At 26.3% G+C, this 25398-nt stretch overlaps 3 protein-coding genes and 1 non-coding gene across 7 annotated transcripts in view; 2 read left to right on the top strand and 2 right to left on the bottom strand.

Annotated features, from left to right (window-relative positions):
* The window catches only part of LOC106693089 (tyrosine-protein kinase CSK), a 20969-nt gene extending 8346 nt beyond the window's left edge, over positions 1–12623 (top strand). For 2 of the 3 annotated variants that reach the window (XM_053742734.1, XM_053742735.1), the window contains exons 3-8: positions 5845–6315; positions 6711–7364; positions 8090–8285; positions 8943–9029; positions 9566–9658; positions 9793–12622. In XM_053742734.1, the coding sequence (XP_053598709.1) occupies positions 5885–6315; positions 6711–7364; positions 8090–8285; positions 8943–9029; positions 9566–9658; positions 9793–9888 (1557 nt within the window). In that variant the 5' untranslated portion in view covers positions 5845–5884 and the 3' untranslated portion in view covers positions 9889–12622. Of the gene's footprint in view, positions 1–5844; positions 6316–6710; positions 7365–8089; positions 8286–8942; positions 9030–9565; positions 9659–9792 lie in introns of those variants that run through there. The other variant, XM_053742736.1, reaches the window with a different exon arrangement.
* Positions 11091–25398, top strand: LOC103575024 (uncharacterized). Of its 2 annotated transcripts, none has more exons than XM_053742833.1 (3): positions 11091–11150; positions 23670–24329; positions 24439–25398. In XM_053742833.1, exons 2-3 carry the CDS (start codon positions 23704–23706, stop codon positions 24794–24796), a joined length of 984 nt encoding a protein of 327 aa, XP_053598808.1. In that variant the 5' UTR covers positions 11091–11150; positions 23670–23703; the 3' UTR covers positions 24797–25398. The 2 variants fall into 2 exon arrangements, with proteins under 2 accessions (XP_053598808.1, NP_001401752.1); NM_001414823.1 differs by lacking the exon at positions 11091–11150 and adding an exon at positions 21340–21561 and having other exon boundaries at positions 24439–24984.
* Trnae-uuc (transfer RNA glutamic acid (anticodon UUC)) lies at positions 11631–11702 on the bottom strand. The gene has a single exon. It is a non-coding gene; the product is annotated as a tRNA-Glu (tRNA).
* Positions 18266–21058, bottom strand: LOC103575052 (uncharacterized). The gene is made up of 4 exons (XM_053738088.1): positions 21052–21058; positions 20715–20963; positions 18531–20152; positions 18266–18367 (listed from the first exon to the last, which is right to left on the bottom strand). Exons 2-4 carry the CDS (start codon positions 20935–20937, stop codon positions 18266–18268), a joined length of 1947 nt encoding a protein of 648 aa, XP_053594063.1. The 5' UTR covers positions 20938–20963; positions 21052–21058.

Raw genomic sequence — 25398 nt, 5'->3', positions numbered from 1 at the left:
GTGTGAAAAATTTTTTACTAGTGTGAATTTTTTTTTTGAAATTTTTTAAGCAAAAGTGATTGAAATTCACAATTTTGTAAGTTCAGAATTAGTTCCAATTTTTGGTCTATTTTTAACGAGTATGAAAAGTGAAAAAAAAAAACTAACCTACCCAAAAAGTTCTAATACAAGTCAATAAATTTTCATAAATATTGTTAAATCATTTTTATTTTTCTGCCTCATATCTGAATAACTCTGGGAAGAGTCGAAAATGTTCATATTTCCTAGTTCTTTTTTTTAATGTTCTTGAAACCTAAAAAATTGTTAAATTAAATTATTTTTGCTCGAAAAATTTAAAAAAAGGTGCAGGAAAAACCTTCACCAGATGAAAATGGTTCATTCTAATTTTTTCAAAGTTCCAAAAATGTTCAACTTAAAATTCGAAATTGTCTCAATTTCGGAAGTTTACTGTCACCCACGTTTTTGAAACTTTTTTGGAACAAATTTCTTTACACGGGTAATATATTCTTACACAATAAAAAGAAGTGTGAAAAATTTTAGACTAGTGTGGACTTTTCTTGCGGGTTTCTATTTTTTTTTTTTTTTTTTTTTTTGAAATTTTTTATTCACAAATGATTTGAATAAATAATTTTTGGAGTTAATAATAAATTCATACATCAAATAAAGTTATATATACCATATTTTTTAAATTAAGTATTACGACACGAAATATTTTTAAAAAAATTAATTATGAGGAAAAGAACTTGATGCGCCAGTTTTGTTGGTTTATTCAAACTCATTCAAGGTTTTAAGTCAATTATCACACATTACTTAACACAATAATTTAAATATTAACATATTTAGTATGAATATAATTATTTGAGTAAATAATAATTATTTTTTTTCAACAACTCAAGTTAATTTAGAAATATTTTTACTGAAAGTAATCAATTATTATTTTAATTAATGATTATAATTTTAGTTTCATAACAAAATTTTATGAAATTTAAATTCCGTTTGAATTTTTTTATTTTAATTAAATAATGAATAGAGTTAGATAATTTAATAGGCAAAGATGAACTAAACGTTAGCTCTTAAATTGTAAATAATTTATAATAAACAAGATACCGCTTGTTAATGTCAAGAGGAAGATCGTGAAAGATTAGTGATTCATAACCGCTGTACGCAATTGCATCACAAGGTCATGCTTAATAGCATTTAGCAGGTGAATACCACAAATAATTATATTTAATAACGTACCAAGTGCTATTTAAATTATCTTCGGTTTTGTAGTTTATATTTTCTTTACATCTTTTCCGACATACCAGATATGTATTTTAATTTTTTATCTCAATTATTACTCATGTAAAAAAAAAATTTTTATAAAAGATGTTTATTATAATAAATTTCAAAATTTAATGTTATGATGATTTTAAATTTATTTTTAACTTTTTAAAATTTAAATGTTCGATTTTAATTGCATACTTTGTAAAAAATATGATTCTAAAATAGACAGTTACAGCAATTTTTTAAGATATTCATTTTTTTACAATTTAACGTTTTGAAAAAAATAAAAAAATTACTAGATGTCGGTTAACTTCAGTATCCTGTAAAAATTCAAAAGTATACTCTCGATATAGGGTAAAAGCACCATTACCCAGTCCCTAATCAGTAGCCAGCCGGGCCTATACTTTAACATTGGCTCAAAATATATATAGATATAATTTAATATGAGATGGCTGGCTACTGGTTTGGGGCTGGGACCTGGTACATTACAAATCAGAAATGAAAATGAATTTTATTTCAATCCGAATTCACTCAGAGTTCCAGTCAAAAAAAAATCACGTCTCCCACGTAGGGGGTAAACGGAGTTTTTTTTTTCAGCGGAGTGATGTTGATATTACATTAATCTGCATCCATTCTGATCCAAAGTTTTAGTTCAAATAAACTTCTGATGGAGTCAATTTCACTCCGGAGGAATTAAATAATCAAAAAATCATCCACTCCTATTTCGGATTTACTCCGCGTTTACTTCGAAAAGTTTTTGTAATAAAAGTCGTTTGATATTTTCTAAATCAAAAATCTATTATTTTTTAACTTTGATTAAGCGAAGAAAAAAAATTCAAAATTAATTTTTTGAATAAATACTAATTACAAAAATTTGTAAGTAATCAAAATATATTCAAATTTAATTATTACTTTTGTCTTAAAAGATTGTAAAATATATAGTTTCGATTAACTCTCATCTTCTTTTAAATTTTGAAGTTTATAGTGAACATTTTTGGACCTTTTTTTTTTACATGGGTAAATCGGTTGAGGAAAAAAATCAAATTTTTTATTTGTTGTTAACTCGTAATTTTAATAAAAAAAAAAAAAAAAGGAAAATGCGTGGAGACACAATTTTATCTGAATTCATATTAAAATATATATTGCATTAAATAATGACCGTGAGTTTTGGCCTTGAACATCAAACGATGATGTCATTTGTATTGAGTTGAATTGCGAGTTTGTTCATAACATATACCGTAAAACTCGATTATTCATAAATATGCATACGTAGATATATATACTGTACTATCTCTTAAGTATTCAAACGCAGATGGTGCACTTTGATGAAAGTTAAATGCATAGTTTCCAGTTAATAAGATTTAATCGCAGCATTCTTCACGTTTGCTTTTCAATATAAATTTTACTTATTCATAGCTACTTTTTTTTAAACCTATGATAGATCCATTTTTTAAATAGTTTATCATTATTATTATTATTATTATTATTATTATTTTCTTCAATAAATCTTGATTCTTTTGTGTACTGTTGGCACCGCTGTAATAAATAATTTACTTTTCTTTATCAGCAGAAAAATAAAGCGAAACTTAAAATTTACGGTTGCAATCATAAATCATTCAAAAGTTACGGATACTATTGTGTATGAGCCATTGCATAATTTATACACCATAAGTGTTGTTGACACGTGTTTTTGTGGTTTATTATTATTCTTCTTCTTATTTTTTTTATTTCTTCCTTAATGTCAAAACTTTCTTAAAGTATCTTACCCATCGTAAATATTTTTACTACAGGCGTAGGGGGAGAGAAGAGGGTTAAATTTGTTTACTAGTTCCACTTTTTTTTAACTGTCCGAATTAGTATTCGGTATAAATATAAATAAATATGACCCAGCTATTTATATTGAAAAAAAAAAAAAAAATTAATTAATATGGAGCAAAATGGACTTTACTCAAAAAAATGAAACTTTGAATTTCTGTATGCAATATAAAAGTATGCGTAATTTTATTTTAAAAAATATAAAAAGAAAAGTATTGTTGTTGTTGTTAAATGTTTTTAAGTAAATTCAAATTGTGTTGCGTAGGCAATAATATTATTTTAAAAATATAATGATAATATAATCAGTTGCGAACGTGTGCTCAGTCTTGTATAAAATATTGCACTTGATTGTCATAAATGTCAGCCAAGGATAAACTACATTTGAATTATTAAATGTTATTTATTTTAAACAGATTTGTTGATACATCTTATATTTATTTTAAAATATATTCACACAATATATAAAATTATTTTATCTCTTTAACTGACATTTTTTAGATTCATGTGTATTAATTTTTTATAATGAATATTTGTTTTGTTTAATTGCTTAATAGTATGTCAGGTTAAAAAATTTGAGTATTTTAAATTGTTTAGTTGCTTACTAAGTTTACGAGTTATTTAAATAAATAATTATTAATTATTCATTTATCTATCAGACTAAGTTATGAGTAGTGATAAGAATTTTATGAAATTGAGTGATTAAATCTTAACAAGAGTTTAAAGAGATTAAAAGACCTTTTTATCAATTAAAGTGTAAAAAAAATTTTTTTTAAAAATATTCAAAAATAGTTCGACGTATAGACCTTCTAAATTTGAGACAGATTAGAACTTTTTTTTTAACTTTTGTAATTTTGATCGTGAAACAAAAAGTGTTTTTTTTTTTTTTTTTTTTTTTTTTTTTTTTTTTTTAGATATCTAAGATTTTATAAGAGAGAATTTTGAGTAATAAAAAGAGCGATTTTAAAACATATTTCATAGAACATTTTTTGTAGTACCCTAATTTCAAAAAAGTTAAAAAACCTCTAATTTGGAACTTTTTTTTATAATTTTTTATAAATGTTTTTTGATTTTTATGGGAATATTGGTTTGTAATGAGAAATTTTTCAGAATGAGGGTAAAATGTAGTAAAAATATATTTTTAAAAAAATCTGTCTTAAGTTTACAAGTTTCACATGTCGAACTTTTTTGGAATCTTTTTGAACCGAATCTATCTTACACGTGTATGTTTTGAGATTTACTCCAATAGTATATACTTTTTTTGAATGTTTAACATGTGAAAATAATTAATTAAAATTTAACATAAAAAATTTTATTGATATCTACGAATTTCAAACGGTGGCTTATTGCTTTACGATAATTATTTTTTATTTTATAATATTCTATAAATTAGTATTCAAATTTATTGAATCGGTAGCTCTCACTTCCGGTACATTTCTCTCGCTGAAACAGCCGAGTTCTGTTTGGGCGAAAAAAAAATTCGTCAAGAGTTCACTGACCTCGCAGACCTAATTAAATTTCGATATTATTATTATTTTAATTTATTTTTACAGAGCCCGAAAAATAATTATTTAATTTAAATTGTGATTAAATTATTCCAATTAAAAATATTAATTGTTTTTAAATAAACACCTTTTAATTAAAATTTTTTTTATTATCACATTAAAAAAATATTTATCAAATGTCAATAATTGAAATTAAATTTGAAACCTCAGCTCTTAAGATTATCATATTTTTATCGATCTCTCCTGATTGTTATAAATAGATTCTATTATATTTTATACATATATATATATGATATCTAAAAAAAACGGAAATAGGCTACTCTTTTCTTTTGATGAATGAGTGACTGTTGGACTACTTTTTATTTTTTTTTAAATTAAACAGATAAAAATCGGGAATATTGAGGTCATATAATTTTAATCGAAGCTAAAATAAATAAAATAGTTATTGAATTACGAAATGAAACCTTGGGGATGGGTCAAAGTTACTTTATATTACGGCATATGTATTTTTATTTTAAAAAAAATCAATTTATCAAGAATTTCATAAATTTAATTGACTTTTTTCCAACATACCCAATAGTAAAAAATTTAAATTAAAAAAAAAGTATTAAATTTTATTAATCCTTTTAATACATGTCTCCTTTTTACAGCATATATGTGTGATATAAAATAAATAGGGGACAATATAGCTCAGTGTGCATGACCTTCAGACAGAGAATAATTGTAGTAAGAGTGTGGAAAATCGTAAAAATTAAATGAGCAAGTAAATAAATTTATATACTCAAATAGAGTTAAATTGAATCCTGGTATCATTCAAAATAAATATAAAATGACAAATGGAAAATACTCTCTCTATGTTACATTGAAACAATAGGTACTTTAATTATTACTATACAGTGTACTGTATACTGATGAAATAGAATAATATGAAACTTATACCTCGTCATACATAGAATAAGCTTACATATTCCCTGTGTTGAATTATTACTCACCCACTTTCATATTTATTAGCAAGCAAGCGCCTTGTCACCCGAGAAAAGGAGCATCAAACCACCTACTCACTTGCATAAACTAACTCTCTTATTATATATATATAAAATATATAAACCGCCTTTACGCATAAGTTCTCATCATATCAACCTTCAATTTATACATATATATAACACAACATCTCTTTGTACTCAATAATATGAAAGAAAATAAAATTTAAAAAAAAGTTTATAATTAAAAAATTTAAATGTTTTTTTTTGTTATTTTTCAGGTCATTATTAGTGGCCTAATTAAAATAATCAGCAGCAGTAATGCCAACTTATCACAATGCGGGTGCTAGTTACCCAAACTTATCAGCACTAGCTCGTCAGGGTAAAATTGATGGTAACCAGAATCACCATCATCACACAATACCCTCAAATGTAACGGCTCATTCGTTTTTGCAAAACGCACTCCAATCGATGCAATCGATCCAATCAATTCATCACTCCATTCCATCAATCCCATCCAATTACAGTGGGGCAAATATGCTGCCACATCCAGTCTCACCAATAATGACAACAACACACTCCAGTAGTATTGTAACAACTCAAAATGTTGTTGTACCTCCAACCACTCACATGAGTAATTCCGTACCATCTTCTCCGGTTATCCTTACTCCTAATAATTCAACTATAAATCCAACAAGCAACAATGCCTTATCAATGAGCACGAGACATGAAGTTAAACTTAATGCTATGCCGTAAGTTCATATTTTTTCCTCCTCCTATATCAACAGTCAAACTTTTATTCATGACATTTTTTTTACAGAGAAACTAAAATTTTTTATTTATTTATAACGAGTTATTTTTAAGATATTAGAAATTTATACTTTAACATATTATTTCTTATATATTTTCCATACGAGATATATATTTACAACTTGAAAAAATAAATAACTTGAAAAAATTACGATTTATTTTGCTAATATAGTTTTGTCAAAATAAAAAATAAAAGTCTTTCTTAGAAATTTAATTGCACAAATTAATTATAATTACATTAATTAAATAAATTGTTTTTAATTGAGTGAAAAAAAAATGTCATAAATATTTTAATTGTTAGTTTAATAATTACATAAGTATATGTTATTAATTGCAGATGGTTTCATGGAAAAATTTCACGAGAAACAGCAGAAAGTTTGCTGCGACCTCGTGAAGATGGTCTGTTTCTAGTCAGAGAGTCGACAAATTTCCCCGGTGATTATACACTGTGTGTATCCTACGCTGGACGAGTACAACATTACCGTGTTAAATATAAAAATAATCATTTGACGATTGACGACGAGGTATTTTTTGAAAATTTAGCCCTGCTTGTCGAGCATTACGAGGAGGATGCCGATGGCCTGTGTACACAACTGACAAAGCCATTGCCGAAGCAAGGCAAGCAAGATTTTTGTGTCGATCCGAAGGCCTTCGTTGAGGCCGGATGGGTGATACAAACTCACGAGCTTGAATTGCGGGAGTGCATTGGCAAAGGTGAGTTTGGCGACGTACTGCTGGGCGTTTATCGCGGCGAACGTGTCGCCGTTAAAATGTTAAAAGACAACAGCGAAGCTGCACAAAGATTTTTAGCCGAGGCTAGTTTGATGACTTCACTTATTCACGATAATTTGGTTAAATTACTTGGCCTCGTATTTAACAATCAACATATGTACCTGGTTACTGAATATATGAGTAAGGGATCACTCGTCGATTATTTAAGATCGAGAGGACGGTTGCACGTTACCAAAAAAGATCAAATTAATTTTGCTTTGTAAGTAAAATTTAATATTGTTACTTACAGTCGACTATCTGTCATAAGCCTGGTCTAGGGGACGTAGGGAAATTTTTATTGAAATTTCAGTCTCTCCACTACCAGGCGTTTAGTTTTGTTCTCGACTATTCGTTATAAGCCTGTTTTATTTAATATCATTTTAAACGTCATATTTACGTTTTGTTACATACGTCAGTATCCCGATTTTTCTAGTGCTTATGGCGCTAAAATAAATACTTATCTTTTTACACTAATAATAATTTTAATGGAAAAAATTATAATGACAACGGTATTAATTACAGTAATAATAATAATAATTGTTATTGATCAACATAATGCTCAATAAAACTTTTAAATTGTAACAGGAGCTTTAATTGTAATTAATCATTACAATTATCAACAATAAATAATATTTAACTTAATATTTATTAAATTATTATCCGCGAAAGATCGATAGTAAATTTTCATCATTAATTTTGATATTTTGTTACTATTGTTAGTTTATAATTTAGAGAATTTTAACGGAGGCTTATAACGGGATGTCTGGTACGAAACTCAAAAAAGTGGTTAAGTGGGAAGCTGTTTGAACTCAGTACCTGCCGATTGGAGGGAAGAGGCTTATTACGGGCAGGCATATGACGGGTAGTCGACTGTACTTATAATTTTTAATCTCATTAGGTTGAGATAAAAAAAAATTACTCATGTATTTTTTTTTCTTTTTATAGTGATACGTGCGCTGGGATGGCTTATCTTGAATCTCGACACGTCGTACATCGTGATTTAGCAGCAAGAAATGTTCTTGTTGCTGAAGATAATTCAGCCAAAGTATCAGACTTTGGTTTGGCACGTGATGAAAATTTTTCACTTGACGGTGGTAAATTACCTATTAAATGGACTGCACCTGAGGCTCTAAAACAAAATGTAATTTTATTATTTATTATGTGTGTAAATACAAAAAAAATTACCATAATGTATCCGCATAAAGAATTTTAAAATTCTAGATAAAACTTTGAGTTTAACTCTTTAATATTAACGACTAGAAAGACGAGTCGATTTAGTTTTTTGTAAAAAGTTGATAAAAAATATCAACTGACAATTTTCTAAATGAACCTGATGAGAAAAAATTTTTTGAAATTTTCTGAACGGTTCAAAAGCTCAGAAAACGTTAAAAATATTAGAATAAAATAAAAATTTTTAAAATATATTAGAAAAACGTTTATAGTAAATATTAAAATTTGAAGAGTTTTCAGTTTTGAATTTTTTAAAATAGACCACTATCTCTTTTCACTAAACTATTTTCGTTTATTTAAACCATTAGTCTAAATATTATCATTTTAAAATCAATATTTAAATTTACTAAATCTATAAATTTACTTACTTCCGGTGCTCTTATCACAAACTAAAATAACTCAAGACTTCTGTTTTAATTTAAAATCTCTATAAGATTCTCGGGCTCACATTTAGATAATTTTTTTTCTATCATTAAGGGTTAGTGGTAGCGGTTCCTTTAATGTTTAATGAAAGCAAATAGTGGAAATATTTTATTATTTATTTATTTACATATATTTTTTATTATAGAAATTTTCAAACAAATCAGATATGTGGAGTTTTGGAATTTTATTATGGGAAATTTATTCCTTTGGACGAGTACCATATCCGAGAATAGTAAGTTGTTTTTTTAATAAATACACTGTAAAAAATTTGCTGAGTGAACTTAGATTAAATCCGGAGTAAATGCGGAGTAGATAGCTGTTTATTTATTTAATTCTCTTGGAGTTAAATTCATTCCAAAGGGGAGTTTATTTTAAAATTTAAATTCCGGTTCAGAGGAAATTCACTCCGAAGAAGAGTTTATTTTAAATTTTGAACTCCGGTGTACAAAGTGAAATTCACTCTTAAGAGGAGTTTATTTAAATATTAAAAGTCAAAATCTAAGTAGAAGTGAATTTAAATAAAATCCTGAAGACTCCAAAATCACTCAGCTGGAAAAAAAATTCCCTACTTCGTATGCAAAATGAATTTTTCTAAAACCCTAGATCTCCGAGTGACCGAGTGAAATATAATAAAATCTGTCATCACTTCAAATTTACTCCCGATTTTTCACAGTGTATTATATTTGCTAGTAATTAATTTATTTGATAAATGAAAAGGTCTTATTAAAATAAGAAACATTTTAACATAAAATATATTTTACATTTCAGCCCTTAGCGGACGTTGTAAAGTGTGTAGAAAAAGGATATAAAATGGAACCACCGGATGGATGTCCGTCTGAAGTTTACGACATCATGAAACAGGTATGTCTGATAAATATTTTATTTAAAAAAAACAAAATAAAGTAATAAAGTAAGAAAAAAAGAACTAGGCAAAGTAATTATACGAAATGGTTATAAATTCCGCAATTTTTGTTTCCATGTTGTAAAATAATAAGGCATGGGATTTACAACCAGAGAAGAGACCAACGTTCCACGACATAAAGGTCAAACTCGGTTTTCTTAAGGCTGAGTACACCAAATATCCGAATTAATCAACTTATTAAATGCATGTAAGAAAGTCTAAGACTTTTTTTAATAATTTAAAACTCACCTGGTCTAAATTATTCGTTAAAATAACTAAAAATATATAGATATTTATATATAAGTAGTAATACTCTCGTTAAATAATTAATAACAAATTTTAATAATTAAAAATAAAATAAAAAAAAAATAACTGCTGCAAATAATTTTCAAGTGGGTTCACGATAATTGTCTTGATGTCTTGATATTTGTTTTTTTTTCTTACGTAACTGGAGGATAAAATTTTTTTTACGACAGTATACGTCACCAATTGCTACCTATGTCAATTGTGCCTTCGTTCAAATAGATATTCTTACAAAAAAAAATAAAAAATAAAAAAAAACTTAATAAATAAATTAATTAATTAATGAATAAATTCAAATTATGACCCTGAATTCATGCTCATTGAAGTAGCAATAATCGTCTCATTTTTAATATCATTTATGATTGAGTAAAGTGAGTGCGAAAATTAATATAAATGTCACTATCTGTTCCCATTTCAACTCAATGATACAAATAATATATCGTCCGTTTAATTATGAAAATAAAAAAATTATTAAAATTAAATTACGGAGTAATAGATAAAAATTTATTGATAAATATAGAAAAAAACAAACAAACAAATATATATCTCAACTTGATTTCTTATGTACCTGAAAATCGGAACGTTTTTTTGCAGAACAAAAATAAAAAAACGGAATGATAAGAAAAAATCAACTGCAGCCATCCCAACTACCCCTTGAGTAGTAAAATAGAGAAGTTGCGTGTTTTGTAATTAAAATTTTTTTTAAAGTTCAATGCAAGATGTTGAGAAAAATTGAGGAAAGAGTATTATAAATTATAATAATTTATTTCTCGGTTCATTTTTAAATTAATATATGAATTCAAACGCATGACGTAATTATATCGGTTTTGGCGCGCCATCACATGGATAGATGACAAAATATCCATGTCTAACCTATCAGAATAACAACAAAAATAAAATACAGAATAGCGAGGCTTCCATTGGTTCTCAGCTCTAACAGATGTAATTATGTCATAATAAATTAAAGTGTTTTTTACCGCCAAAATTTATTAAATATTTTATAATTGATTTATAAAAAAATGACTGAAACATATTCTTAAAAAGTTGTGCTTTCATCCATAAATAAATTTGTGGTGATAAAATATTCTTGCAACCTGTGAAACATAAATTTTTTAATTTTCGTTGTACGAAAAACGTTACGATCTTCAGGTACATGATTTATTTTTTATTAATACAAAATATCAGCGCACAAGACTGGTTAATAATTGTATTTTACAATTTTTTATTAATCTTAAAGAGCCCATTGTTCGATCTTTTTAATTCATTATTTTTAAACATCTATGTAAGGTATCAATAGTTTTTAATTCTTTTAGCCAATTCGTATCTTTTATACAAAAAAAAAAAAGGAATACATTACTCTGTCGATGAACGAGGTTAAATAATAAAGTTTAACTTGAACTATTTAAAGAATTACAACGGTAACACTGTATTGTTAAAATCTTAGAAAATTTCAAAAATTTAGGGTGCAATTTTTTTAAATTTTGTTTTTATGATCTATTTTTTTATAAAAAATTAAAAAAATTGATAGAAATCTAATAACTTCAGTATCATAATTATTTAATCCTATTATTGTTGCTGTAAAAATAAATAAATAAATTTTGACTACCGAAAAAAAATCAAAAAATATTATTCCGGTACCGGGAATCGAACCCGGGTCGCCTGGGTGAAAACCAGGAATGATAACCCCTACACTATACCGGAGATGACAAACAGAGTGTGTTATGTCTTATTTATTGACTCAAATTTTCATACTTTGGAGATTCTACTTTTTTTTTTTAATTGTAGTCTGCTTGTTAATGCGCGTAATTATCACGCCGCAAAATGAAATTTACAAAATTATGATACTGAAGTTAGCCGACATCTTATAATTTTTAGTTTTTTTTTCCAAAGATAAATTTAAAAAAAAAATTATACCCAGTTTTTTAATTTTCTACATAAGCATATTATTAACTATCGATTATTTGACCCCAAATCTAGTCCAGATAAATTAAGGCCTTCTATTTCTCAAAACTTTCGTGATGTCACATCCAAAATCAGTTCGTATGATCTCTATTCTACTATTCTAGGAATGTTTTGAAAAAAACTCCGAAGAAAACCATTCAAATAAATTTCACACCCAAAAATAAGTAAATCTCCCGTTCATTTACCGACAATCGATACGATCGCTAAAAAAAGTTTGCTATTGATACCTTGTCATAAATTAAATTTTAAATATTTTTTTTAAAACTACAAACGACCGTACTTAAAAGGGAGATTTTTTGTTAATTTAATTTTAATTAGTAATTAATTAAATCTAATATATATTTTTTAAATAAAAAAAAAAAAAAACAGTTTATAATTAGGAATAAATTCTTGTTAATGCTTAAATTTTATTTTTTTAAAATTAATATCCAAAAAAAAAAATTAATTCTTGTAAAGTATTAATTTATTTACAAAATCTTCTTAAAAAAAATGGTGGTTTAAAAAAATATTTAAAAGTTTTTAAAAATAATAATTAAATATAAACTTCCATGTATTTATTAAAAAAAAAGTAATTAGTTATTTAAAATTGCAAAGTATTAATTTTTTAAATTTAATTATAAATTAATAAATTGCAAAGTATAAAATATATAAATTATATGGCACAAATAATAACGTAGATAATAATCTACTAAAAAAATTTATTTAAATGAATAATAATAAATCTCGATAAAAAATAATCACATAATCTATCAACTGATTAATATTTTACTGTGCTTGTAAAATATTTTTTTTTTTTTTTACTGAAAACAAACGTAAATTTATATACATATATATACATAATATTTAAATTGCGATAACGAAACAGATGCAGTACTTTATTAAGTTTTCTTTATTCTCTATCAAAGATTTATTATAAGTAAGTTTTAGTAATTAAGATAAACTATTGAATAAAATATTAAATTATTAAATAAATGTCGAGTAAGTAGCAGTTAAAAAACAATTAATTAAATAAGTGATTAAATTCCATTTGAAATTATTTAAACTCATACTATTTTCGATAAATAATTAATAGTAGTGTAAATTTAAAGTGTAAATAAATATTGTAAATATTATTATTAATATTCATATTAATGTATGAGGATTCAATTATCAATTTTTAAATAATTAATGAATCAAATAAGTGGATATTTAATCTTTTAACAACAAAAAGTAATTAGTTAGATTCGTTCAGATTTACAACATTTAATAAAATTTTTTTTTCGCATCGAATATTATCTTTTGTTTTTTTTTTTTTAAATTTAATATATGAGGCGTCTAGTTTTATAAATTTAAGATGAAAATGTTTTGGAAAACTTTTGTCTGAACAGAAACATTCCAATTCAAAATAATTTCTTTTATTAATGGAGTATGGAAAAGTGAGGCAAAACGCGGGAACTCAAATTTGTTTTATTTTGTATGCCATGTGAAAAAATTTAATTTTTTTCCAGGTAAAATGGGACACCCTCTAAAAAAAGTGAAAAATATTCCAAATATTAAATAATTTTGAAAGATTTCAAGAAAAAAAAAATAGAAAACAATGTTCAAAAATTTTTGAATAATTTTAGGGTTTACCCCTTCTAAATCGTTTGCCCCCCTTCTCCCCCTATATTTATATATTTTTTACTGATTTCACCTTTTGTTGCTTAACACAATTTTTTTTCTTTTTTTAAATAAACTGTCAGTAAGTTTTATATACGGATTTGAAACTTCTTATTAAATTTATCTGGTTTTGAAAACGAGCCTAAATTTTAAAATTAATTTAATTAAATTAATTTCTGTTTCGCATTAAATTCTGAAAACATGAAAGTAAGAAACAAAGAGACTAAAAATTTATAAAAAGTCTAACCTTCAATTTTTTTTAATTTTTCCGGGTTTTGAACTAAACGCCTCATGTATAAATATATATAATATATAAGATGATGGTATTGAAATGACAGACATGTCAGTCTGATGAAATTTTTGGTAATTAGTTAATGAACACTTGCTTGATATATTTATAAATGTGAGTAATATTTAATTAAAATTGAAATATAAAAGGCAGCTGTACGTTTTAAGGTAAAAAATTATTTGCCAATAAATAAAAAAAACTAAAACATATTTTTAGAGTTATGTGTGGCTATTTAGAAGTATTGATTAAAAAAAAAAAAGACAATTATACGTGTAATGATAATTGTTGGAATAAAGTTTAAGTGACTCTGTGTTGCGATTGTAGTGTAACTATTTAATATATATTTAAAAATAATATATTTAGGCTTACAAAGTACGTGAATAATATTTATACTTTGATATTGTAATTAATTATTGGCTGGATTTGAGACGAATTACTTTTGCATCATAGAGTCAAGTGTTTTTTTTTTAATTATGGCATTTTTTTAAATAAGCGAAACAAATTTAACCCTTAAAACTTTACACGGCAATAATAAATTATCTTACTTTGATAATTAAAAGGCGATAAATTTTTTGTCTGAGTATTAAATTATAAAATTTTAAATTCAAAATAATTTTACGTCAAGTGAATTTTTAAAAATCGAGGCCATTTTACACAGTGTCCTCTAGTTTTTTAAAATTTTCAATGACTGCCATAAGCAATTCAAAATTTTATCAATTAATAGAAAAAAGTTAAAGCATTAATTTAAAAAAGGACTGATTATAACAAATTACTTACAGTTGATATCAATTGGGAGTTGAACAAAATTTGGAAAATAAATTCCAATAAAATCTTAATGTCAATTTTAAAATTAAAATTTTTGTTGGCTATAATTTATTTACCACATTTTTTTTAAGGCCATGCTCAGACAGTGCCCGCCATTTTTTAAAAAATTTCAATGGCTTTCAACTGTCATATCCGTATTAAAATTATTTTAATTAATTAAAAAAAAAATTTTAATCTTAGTTGAAAAAGGGAGAACGTAGTCGTAATTTCTCTAAGATATCGATTTAAAAAAAAATTAACCGCAGTTGGTATCAATTGGAAGCTGAACGAAATTTGTAAAATAAATTTCAGTAAAACCTTAATGTCAATTTTATAATTCGAATTATTAAATTTTATGGGCTAAAATTTATTTAACAAATTTTATTTAACTTCCGATTGATGTCAATTGCAAATAATTTTTTTTTAATTCTATACCCCGGTGAAATTACGACTTCGTTCTCCTTTTTGTAATTAAGTTTTAAATTCTTTTTTAAGTAATTAATAAAATTTTAATAAAAAAATTTTTTAAAAGAGGGGGGGAGACTGTTTAAGAATGCCCTTAATTCTAATTGATAACAACTGTAAGTAATTTTTTTAAAGTCGGCGAAATTGTCTTTTTTTAATTAGTTCTTTAATTTTTTTAAATTAATTAATAGAATTTTGACCTGCTTCTGATTAAAAATAAACAATTTATTTAAATTTTTAAATTTATTAAATTTGTAAATAATTTAAAAAATCGAAAATGGGATAATGAATTTAAATTTTTTAAAATTTATACATGTCTTCATGAATTTTGAAATAATTTTATTCTTAAGACATTAAATATGAGAATTAAGTGCGAAATTTGTTTTCGATTAAACAGAAACGATAAATTTATTTTATTAGAAAATTATTAGTTGTAATACGAAATTATTTCTATAGAAATTCGTGTCGATTTATTGAAAACATTATAAATGGGGTTAAATGTTGTGGTGATTTTCACATTTATACGAAAAAAAAAAAAATAAATAAATAAAAATTTTAGTTTATTTATTTTATACAAAACTATGAAATTAGAATCTTTATAAAAATTTGAGTTTTTATTGAAAATAAGTAAAAGAAAAAAAAAATTAAGTATTAAGGCCGTTAGACTTTTGTATAAAGATGAATTTCTTTTTAAACGATCAAAGCAATTTAGCAGTTTATGCTCTTAAAAAATACAAATATATATGAGCATTTTTTTTTAATTATTTTCAATTGTAACCAATCCACTAGCTTGTAAGAAATTTAATATATATTCAAAATGAAATTACCCAAATATATAATTAAAAAAAAAATTACTCTTATTATTATTATTGTCTAGATCCAATCTACCAAATTTAAACAACTTTTTTTTTATTACACAAAAAAACTTTTTTTTCAACAAATTAATTGCAAAAAAAAAAAAAAACTAAAAATATGCACATGTAGAAAATTGAAAAAGCTATAGGTGCAATTTTTTCATTTATCGTTTTTTTTTAAATTTATCATTTTTAAATAAATCCAAAAAATGATTCTGCAGTTAGTAGACAATTAACAATTATTGGTTTTTTTTTTTCAAGTCCATTCCAAAAAAAAAAAAAAAGAAAGAACCAAAAATATGCACATATAGAGAATTAAAAAAACTATATGTGCAATTTTTTAAATATTTTTTTTTTTATAAATTATCCTTGTAAAAAAAAATCAAAAATTATTAGTCGGCTAATGCAGTATCATCTTTCTCTGTATTGGATAAATAAGTATAAAAAACTATTAAATTTGAAATAATTAAATCAATATGTTGATAGTAGAATTAAATATGTAAATTGTGAAAACATTATCATATATATTTAAATATATATATACATAAAAAAAATTTTAATATTAAATTTTATAATTCAGAATAATCGTGAATATTAAGAATAGACTCTGTCGAAATTTCCATTAAATTTTTCATTGATTTTAAATTTAAATTTTCAACTTTTAATATTTCGTCAAAGGAACTTTCTCCATTGGTACTTTTGCTATTTCTACAGTTTCTACTGCTAAAACTAAAACTATTACTTTTGTTGCTTCTGCCATCAAATGAGCACGAATTTTCCGTCAAAGTTACTTGGTATTCATAATTTATCTCTGTTTCATTTTCTAAGTCTTCTTTTATCTCTTTAAACTTTTTTATTTTAGATAAAGACCTAAACTTTTTGCTACTTTTAATAATATCCATTGAACCATATCGATTATTATAACAACCAACATTTGATAATGACAATTCAGATAATACTCTCCTCATCTCCATCTTTATCTCAGCCTTTGTCCTCGACTCCCTCGGACTTGTACTCATCGGTGAATTTTTTTTAACCACCTCCGTATTTTTACTCAGACATTTCGGTTGTGTAACAGCCGTAAAAGGAATAAATGGTGTCAATTGAATTCTTGATGACATTGATTGAGAATTCTTAAATCTACTTCTTATCAATAGAGTTTTATCTTCTTTGTATAACTTTTTACACAATTTATTATCATCATTATTACTATTCAATTTTCGTCTCATTAAAATGTAAATTTTTTCATTCGTTTTATCTTCGATAATTATATTTTTTATTTTAGATAATTTATCATTTGAATTAAAGTCTATAAATAATTCACCCTCTCTATTTTTAATTCCACTACTCAAATTTAATTTTTTTACTCTACAATTTTTTAATTTTTCATTATAATAATTACCAGTATTATTTATTACAAATGTATTTGAATTTTCCTCATGTAAATAATGCGAATTGTGTGAAGTACTGGGTAAATTATCAGCGAAATTCGGTAATAGAGGATTTGAAATTTCAGGTACCAGATGTGATTTTAAAGCTGCTATTTTACTACCAATAATTGAACCAAATGACGCCATTTGATTACTAAACCCACCGATAACTGAAAGTGCTCCATATATTAATTTATCTAGTCCCGTAATTTCTTCTTCATTCCCACTCCCACTTTCTGACAGATTTTGCTGCTCGGTTAAAGGCTTCCTGTATTTATTTCCATCACTCAGTTCTCTGTCACTCTCTCGATCTAAAAATTAATTTTTCTATGATAGTAAAGTTAGCAGACATTTTAAATTAAAAAATAATTTTTTTTAACATAGATAATGAAAAAAAAATATTTCTAAAAAAATGCACATGTCTGAAACTTCATAAACTACACGTGCAATTTTTCAAAATTTTTTTTTTAATATTTATTTTTTTGATAAAAAAAAATCAAACAATTTTCAAATGTCTGTTAACTTTATTGTCATAATTTTTCTACTTTTCTTAACAAAATAATTTTTAAAAATAAAAAGTCGAAAATAAATTCATATAAATATTATTATTATCATAAATAAATTTACAATAATTTATTAAAATTAGTAAAATAAAATAATTAAAATAATATATCTTACGATAATCGTTTGATGAATTGCAAGGTAAATCGACAGCTGAATTCAATTGAAGAAGTAATTTATCTTGAGTTACTTGTCTTGATATTTTTATTTCATTATTATTATTATTATTATTACTACTACTACTACTACTAGTCTTCAAATTCATGCTGGAAATCCTTGAAGTCTTATCTTTGCTCGCATAATTACCATATTTTCCATCAATCGAATTATTTTTTCCATCAATAACTTCACTAGCATCCAGATCTTCAATTAAATTTTCATATTTTTCTTTACTTTCATCATAAATAATTTTATTATTTTCTAATTGATCATTAAAATTAATGTCGTCATAAAAATAAACATTTTTATTTTTAAAATTATTTTTCATATCAATTTCAGTCTCTGCGTCTTGATCTGCTTCGTTTACTTTTTTTTGAAGTTTTTTTTTATCCTCATTTTCGTCCTCTGTGGATTTATCGCAATCGCAATTACAATTGTCGTCATCATCATTATTACTGTTACTGTTATCATTATTAGAGGTAGTATTAGTATCAGTATTATCAGCAGTATCGATGTCACAGTCGTCATCACTGTCTTTGATTAGTTTATCAGAATTCTGTTTGATAAGAGCCGGAGGTTTGCGATAAGTGGTCTCGGGACTGCCAACATGAGGTCGTAAATTCAGACGTCTAGGGTTTCTATCATCAAAGTTAAATGGATCAGATGAATAACAATCACGTGGAGATGGTTGTCCAAGTGGTTGACCCATTTGTCGTTGGTTAAATGAAGCAAAATTCATGGGAGTTGATGATGCTGGTAAAGTACCTGGATAAGCATGCCAAATAGTACCACGAGAATCATGACACGTTAGTCTTGTTTGTCTAAGTGTTTGTGGTATACAAGCACATCTACGTCTCTCTATTTCAGCTTCAACGGCAGTTATTTTATCCTCGACATTCCTCAGTCTAGTTTCAGCAATTACACGTTGAGAATGATAAGACGCAAAGTTTAGATTTACACGTTCGTCGCATTCCTTTTGTCTCAAAGTTGCCAGTAATGTTCTCAACTCTTGATCGGACTTGAAAGATAAAATTGTCGGATCTAAACCAACGCAAGTTTCAGCTCCTGCGCATTGATTTTCCGAAATACGGTGATTTATTATTGACTCTAGTTGATTTTTAAGTACATTTACTTTAAGTTGAACAGTTGTTAGAAGAGGAATTATATTTGCTGGTGGATTTGCTGCCATGTGAAGATTTATTAGCGCGTTTATTTGCTGGGCGTTTCGTGTTTCTGTCAATAATTGCTCCTGGGTTAAGGTATTTATTGTTTTACGCGCACGTTCGACAGTTTCTTCTGTTGAATTTCTGATATTAGAACCGGGAACTCGGCGTAAAACGAGACGAGTTGCTGCGCATGATATCACACCGGGTATTGATAATAACTGTGACGCTAACGCTTGAAGACTTATTGATGCAGGGCAGTTTGTCTTGGTGCAAATAGAGTCATGAGTTGGCTCACAACGATGCTCGTGTGTAAAATCGCAAGGTGAACAATCGAAAGGTCTTTTGGGACAGCAGCTACAGTTTGATGTGTCTTTGCAGTTTGAAGTGTCATGACAGTTGGTAAAGTCTCGGCAGTTTACCGCTGGACGACAGAATGGAGTTGGATAGGGAAGTGGACATGGGTACGGAATGTAAGGGGGTGGGATTGGTGCTGGTGAACAGCAAAACTGTGTCCCGCAAGCTCCGGTTCTGGTGTTCGGGCAGTTGGGTCCTTGAGTGGAGGGCAGTTGTACGACTGGATTACTTGGGAGAATGAAGATTGGAGTTGGCTGAGTTTGAATGTAAGGGCGGAGATGCTCGAGGGCTGTCGCTCCCTGGGGTTGTAAAGAATTGAAGATTGGATGCTGAGCAATATTGGATACATTCAAGGGGTTTTGATTTGTGTATGGATAACTTTGTGTGAAGGGAAATCCGGTTTGCGCGGGTTCTTGTATTTGGGCAAATGGGTATGGATCTTGATACGGACTGTTGGTTAGATAATTTCCTGGTAATTGAGAAAAGTTTTTGTTATTTAAGGGATAACACATTTTTTTAAATTAATTTTAAAAGTGTGGAAAAAAATAATTCATTTTTTTTCTTTGGGTTAATTATTCATTTTATTTGCTAAATTATTTTAAGAGTTAACTTTTTGCATAAAAAATTTATTGCTGTGAAATATTTTTTGTCTTAATTACGGGGTTGCTAAAAGGGGAATGTATTTTTTCATTTAAATTGCGGGAATAAATTTTCTTTTTCATTTATTATTTTTTTTATGATTGGGAAAATTTCTTCAGTTCAAAAGCGAAAGAAATATTTAATATTTTTAAAAATTGACGTATTTATAATGTGGCACTGAAGTTATAAAGCTTTGAAGTGATTTTTTAAATTAAAATTTATATGAAGTATTTGTACTAAATATAAAATTTAAATAATTTTACATTTGAATTTAAATCATGGAAAGAGTATTTATTGTATTTATAAATTAATTAAAAGTTTTATTGCAATGAGATTGATAAGATTAAGATAAGAAAAATTAATAAAAAAAAAAAAAAAAAAAAAAAACTTACCCTGCTGATTCATCGTAAAGCCTCTATCAAACGCACCCACTTGCATTGGCTGATTAAAGGGCTGGTTTTGTTGTCTGGAATATTGTCCTTGTCCTTGCTGGTGTATTTGTTGCTGTTGCTGCTGCTGTTGTTGTTGAGGCTGCTGTTGTTGGACAAAATTATTTTGACTTGTATCTGCTAGAACATTGCTAACATTGGGATACGTTCCAGCAATTTGCGGCATTGAATTTGCGTGATACTGCAACCAACCTGCGATTTAGATAGGGATATTATTGACAAGCTTGAACATATATAAACACATTAATGTGTGATATTCAACGCGTCGTTAAGTAAATACATTTATCGTTTCGGCTCATTTCCTCTTGAAACATCCAACTAAATACTTGACAATTTTGTTATATTTAAAAATATTTTTTAAATCCAAATTTTAATTTCCATCACTAAAAATTTTGATTGCTGACATTTTCCAAAACTTTTTTTTAACGATAAAGAAAATAAAAAATGAACATCTTTTTTTTGTTTTTGTTTTTTTTTCTTATCATTGATTAAATTCGTTGATAACTTCATATTATCATATATAATATAAATACTAATACAAAGTATGTACTTTATAAACTCGTTTGTGACGTCACAGCGGCAAGAAGTTGATTAACTGGAATGAAAGGACGGGACACTGGGTAATATTCACCAGACATATAGATATATTCGTATGTATATCGTATATTTATCATCTCAGTACAGTACAGTGAGTTTAAATTGCCAGATGTCGAGGTTTTGGTGAAGTTAAGTTGTAAAGGTAGTTAACGTGAAATACACCGGATGTAGATTATTATTCATAATTTATTAAGTAAGCAATGATTAATTTATTTTAATATATCATTTGTTACTGTGAATTATTAAAAACAACTAAAGTCAATTTACTCATGTCTGAATTATAAATTAATAATTAATATTTATTTTACTGTACTTGTAATTAATATTAATAATTATAATGAGTTTTATGAATCTTCTGTAGAAAATTTATTGACTTTTTTTTTTTAATTTCACTGAACAGTAAAAATATTTAGTCTTTAATAATGTGCGGGAAATTTTTTTTATTTATTTTACGTGGTATCGGTTTCTGAAACCCGAGTTGCTCGGAATTTGTTTTCAAATTTTTAAATTTCAAAAAAATTGGTTCATGAATTTGTTCCTTACTCTATTGATTTCACAAGGAAATCATGTTGCTACAACAGGATTCTGTTCTGCACTGTAAAAAGTCGGGAGTGAATTCGGATTTTATTTCGAACCGAATTTACTCCGTCACTCGGAGCCGGAGTAAAAAAAAATTACTCCGCATAAGGAGTGAGTAGGATTCTTTTATGGGCAGAGTGATTTCGGAGTGACGCGGATATTATTTCAATCTGCATTCACTCCGACCTGGAGTTTTAATACTTAAATAAATTTATATTTAATAGAAACAGCTGTTAATTATAAACATAATTATTTAAATAAATAATTCATTCAGATATTAATAACTAAACTTAAAATATTATGTTTTTAATTTATAAACTGTTTTAGTAACTCACTAAATTATAGTTTCATATATATAATACATAGTCTCTCTTTAAAAATTTCTCTCTTGAAAAATCCTAGAGAAAACTTAAAAAAATTTATTTCTTTGAGAATACTAGCGATATTCTAGACAAATCCTAGACAAATCCTAGAGAAAACTTGAAAAAATTTATTTCTTTAAGAATACTAGACAAGTCCTAGACAAATCCTAGAGAAAACTTAGAAACATTTCTCTCTTTAAAAATCCTAGAGATATCCTAGACAAGTCCTAGACAAATCCTAGAGAAAACTTAGAAACATTTCTCTCTTTAAAAATCCTAGAGATATCCTAGACAAGTCCTAGACAAATCCTAGAGAAAACTTAGAAACATTTCTCTCTTTAAAAATCCTAGAGATATCCTAGACAAGTCCTAGACAAATCCTAGAGAAAACTTAGAAAAATTTCTCTCTTGAAAAATCCTAGAGATATCCTAGACAAATTCATGAAAATATTAAATTATTGAATAGCTATATTAATATAGTTTTTATGGGAATCTTTGATATTTCGGTGTAATATGAAATGTTATCTCGCGGTATGGTTGATGTAAGTCATACGACAGGTTGCGACTCAGTCTAATTATATTTGTTAAAGTTTTGTTATCAACTGGTTATAATTTTCAAAAATCATTTCGCGTGAGTATGGAAAGGGAGCTCTTAATTATTTCCGTACTCAATATAAATGTCGAAATATCAAAGACCTAAGCTCACTGTGTATTAGTAATTTTTTTTATAGTTAATATTTTTCGAAACTCCCCTTCGGAGTGAAATTCACTCCAAGGGAATTAAATAAATAAAATATCATTCACTCCGCGTTCACTCCGTAAATTTTTTTTTATTAAAATTACAAAAACACATTAATCAATTAAAGTGAGCGACTAATGGTACTGATCAAATTAAAAGTCTTTTATCGTAGTGACTTCAATTATTTAAACTCCATCAATTTTTTTTTTACACAAAATCTCTTTAGTTTTCAAAAAGATTTCTTCTATCAATGCTCGTATTTATATTGATCAAGATTTTTCTTTTTCTAATTATTTTTTTACGGAAAATTCTTTTGACTTTGAAGTTATTTCCCATAAAAATGCTCGCAGTCATATTATTTATATAATTGCCGATTTAAAAATTGAAGAGCACGAAATTTTTTTTTTTTTATTTTCCAAATCATTAAAAAACTATTCCGTGGATTAAATTTTTAGCGTAATAAATAAAAGCAATGATTTAACATATTTATAGAAATAACTTCAAAGTAGCTGAAAATTTTTTACAGTGTATTTAGTTTTTAAAAACAGTAACTGAGCGTATGATTGAAATTTTTTCTCTGCATATAAATATATATTCATATTTCCCGATTTATTTTTTTAGATAAAAAAAAAAAATAGTAATTTAAAATAAAGTAATGAATAACAAAGAAGACAGTATTGAATTTATAACAGAAATAATTCCTGAAATAGTTCACAGTCGTTGTTTTTGCGACGTTGGATCACGAGAATTTATTGAGTTTGATTCAGTATCAATTGATAAAGTTTCACACCCATCAGAACAAATAAATGACAAGAGTAAAAGAATAAGTGATAGAAAGATTGAATTATTTCGCGGTAAAATAGTGATAAAATTTTCCGATGATCCGAAAACATTTTTCGTTATAATAAAATTGCTTGGACAGCAGATAGAGGAGGACGATGACGACTATAAATATTTTTTAAATGAAGAAATGTTTTATAACAAGATGACATCGGAATACAAACTGGATATTTATCCGAAAGTGTATGTTGCTGACATGGGTCGATACGGACGTCCAATCATTGTTATAGAGGATCTTGAGGCAGTTTCTGGATATAGACGCGTTGATTCTAAATTGGATGAGGATCACTTGAGGATATGTTTGAAGGCGATTGCGAGGTTTCATGCTCGTGGCCTTAGGCTCAAATACGATAAATTCAATACGTTCAGAGAGTTCTATGCCAAATTGCTCGATACAAACAATATTCGAGATTACAATTCCCACATTAAGTTTATCAACAAGTAAGCACTTAACTCAATCACATGACAAACCCATAATCATAATTGTCTCATTAATAATTATCATTTAACTTACTATATTAATTTATTTTTATTTATATTTTTATTCTAGAATAATTCAATACGTGAAAGAACATCCAGATTTAGATAAAAGGATAATTAAATTATTCCAAGATGACGTCGCTGATTATAAACATGAAACTGAAATAAGAGACAATGAATTTTTAACTATTTGTCATGGAAACTTCAACTTAAATAATTTACTTTTCTGGTATGAGAATAACATACCAACGGATGTCAAAATTATCGATTGGGGATGCATGAAATATTCGTTGCCGAGTCTTGATTGGCAAATTATTAATATAAGTAAAGTTGGAGACGAAATTTTTAATGGTAACATAAAGGAAATATTTCATGATTACTTGCTTGTTCTAGTTGATGAGTGTCCTGGAATATTTGATAATATTTAACATTAATTAGGTTAATGTCTAACGATTAGTAGAATTATGGAGGTATTTATTTTGAGCTCTTTGATTGAATTCTATCATACTTTAATTACGTTCGCAAGTAAATAATTTGGTCTTTGTCGAAATTACATGCGGACAATTATTGATTAAAGACATTTGAGTTGTGTCTATAATTATCATTTAAACTAAATGATAAAAATAAAATAAAGTTGTTTTAATTTTTGAAGACTAGAAATTTGAATAATTTATCAAATTGTTATCATTTAATTTCAGCTATTTAAACAAAGTCCTTAGTAATTTTGTGTTAAATTATTAATAGTTTTTGTTTATCTTGGCTAAGTAAATAAACTTATCTTTGAATTGCAATTACACTTACTGCGATGGTTTATAATTACTGCGGGTTATATTAAAAAAAACACTACACTAGATCTCCTGTATTTTATTGTTATTATTTCATTTAATCTAGTTTTAAATAACACACGTATGACTTACAGTTGTATTTTATAATTTTAATTTGCTTTGTTATAAGTTTTGTTTTGACTATTCTCCGATATGATGTCTCATATTACGATCCATTACTGTAACAATAATTAATAAATAGTAAT

This window comes from Microplitis demolitor, chromosome 1 (genome assembly GCF_026212275.2).
Source record: "Microplitis demolitor isolate Queensland-Clemson2020A chromosome 1, iyMicDemo2.1a, whole genome shotgun sequence".
NCBI classification, from domain to species: domain Eukaryota; kingdom Metazoa; phylum Arthropoda; class Insecta; order Hymenoptera; family Braconidae; genus Microplitis; species Microplitis demolitor.
This window is presented reverse-complemented; position numbering and strand designations above follow the sequence as displayed.